Below are 440 nucleotides of genomic sequence, written 5' to 3' on the forward strand. Positions count from 1 at the left end.
GGTGCTAGTGGAATATGTTTACCAAAACGCAAAACTCGAAACCCGAACTTATGTTTTTCTCAGAACCAACAGGCATATTTACCTCTTTACAACCTGGATGGTCGGGAAGATCGTTCATGCTGGACACGTGAAGCTGCTGGCCGGCGTTCACGGGACTGAGAATCACCTTGTCTCCGACGACCACATTATCCCCCGTCAGCCGAAGCTTGTAATACGGGTTAATGTAGAACCACGACCCCTCGTTGCCGTTGGCGTCCAGGTAGACCCGCATGGCGTTCTTCTCCAGCAGCGCCGGCAGTCGCTTGTTCACGGTCAGGTACTTGTTGGATTTCAGGTGAAGGAGCTGAAATAGGAGGTGGGCGAAATTGAGTACACTGGACAAAATACGAAAACCCTCTACGACAAGACAACGACGTCAAATCATACTTCACAGGAAAGAA

General features: G+C 50.0%; 1 protein-coding gene across 1 annotated transcript in view; it reads right to left on the reverse strand.

Annotated features, from left to right (window-relative positions):
- Positions 1 to 440, reverse strand: part of LOC119586318 (inositol 1,4,5-trisphosphate receptor-like) — a gene marked incomplete at its 5' end in the record, with an annotated part of 125834 nt that overhangs the window by 105049 nt on the left and 20345 nt on the right. The window contains 1 exon segment of the mRNA XM_037935029.1: positions 83 to 343. Coding sequence (XP_037790957.1) covers positions 83 to 343 — 261 coding nt within the window.

The sequence above is a fragment of the Penaeus monodon genome, chromosome 21 (genome assembly GCF_015228065.2).
Source record: "Penaeus monodon isolate SGIC_2016 chromosome 21, NSTDA_Pmon_1, whole genome shotgun sequence".
Classification (NCBI taxonomy): Eukaryota; Metazoa; Arthropoda; class Malacostraca; order Decapoda; family Penaeidae; genus Penaeus; species Penaeus monodon.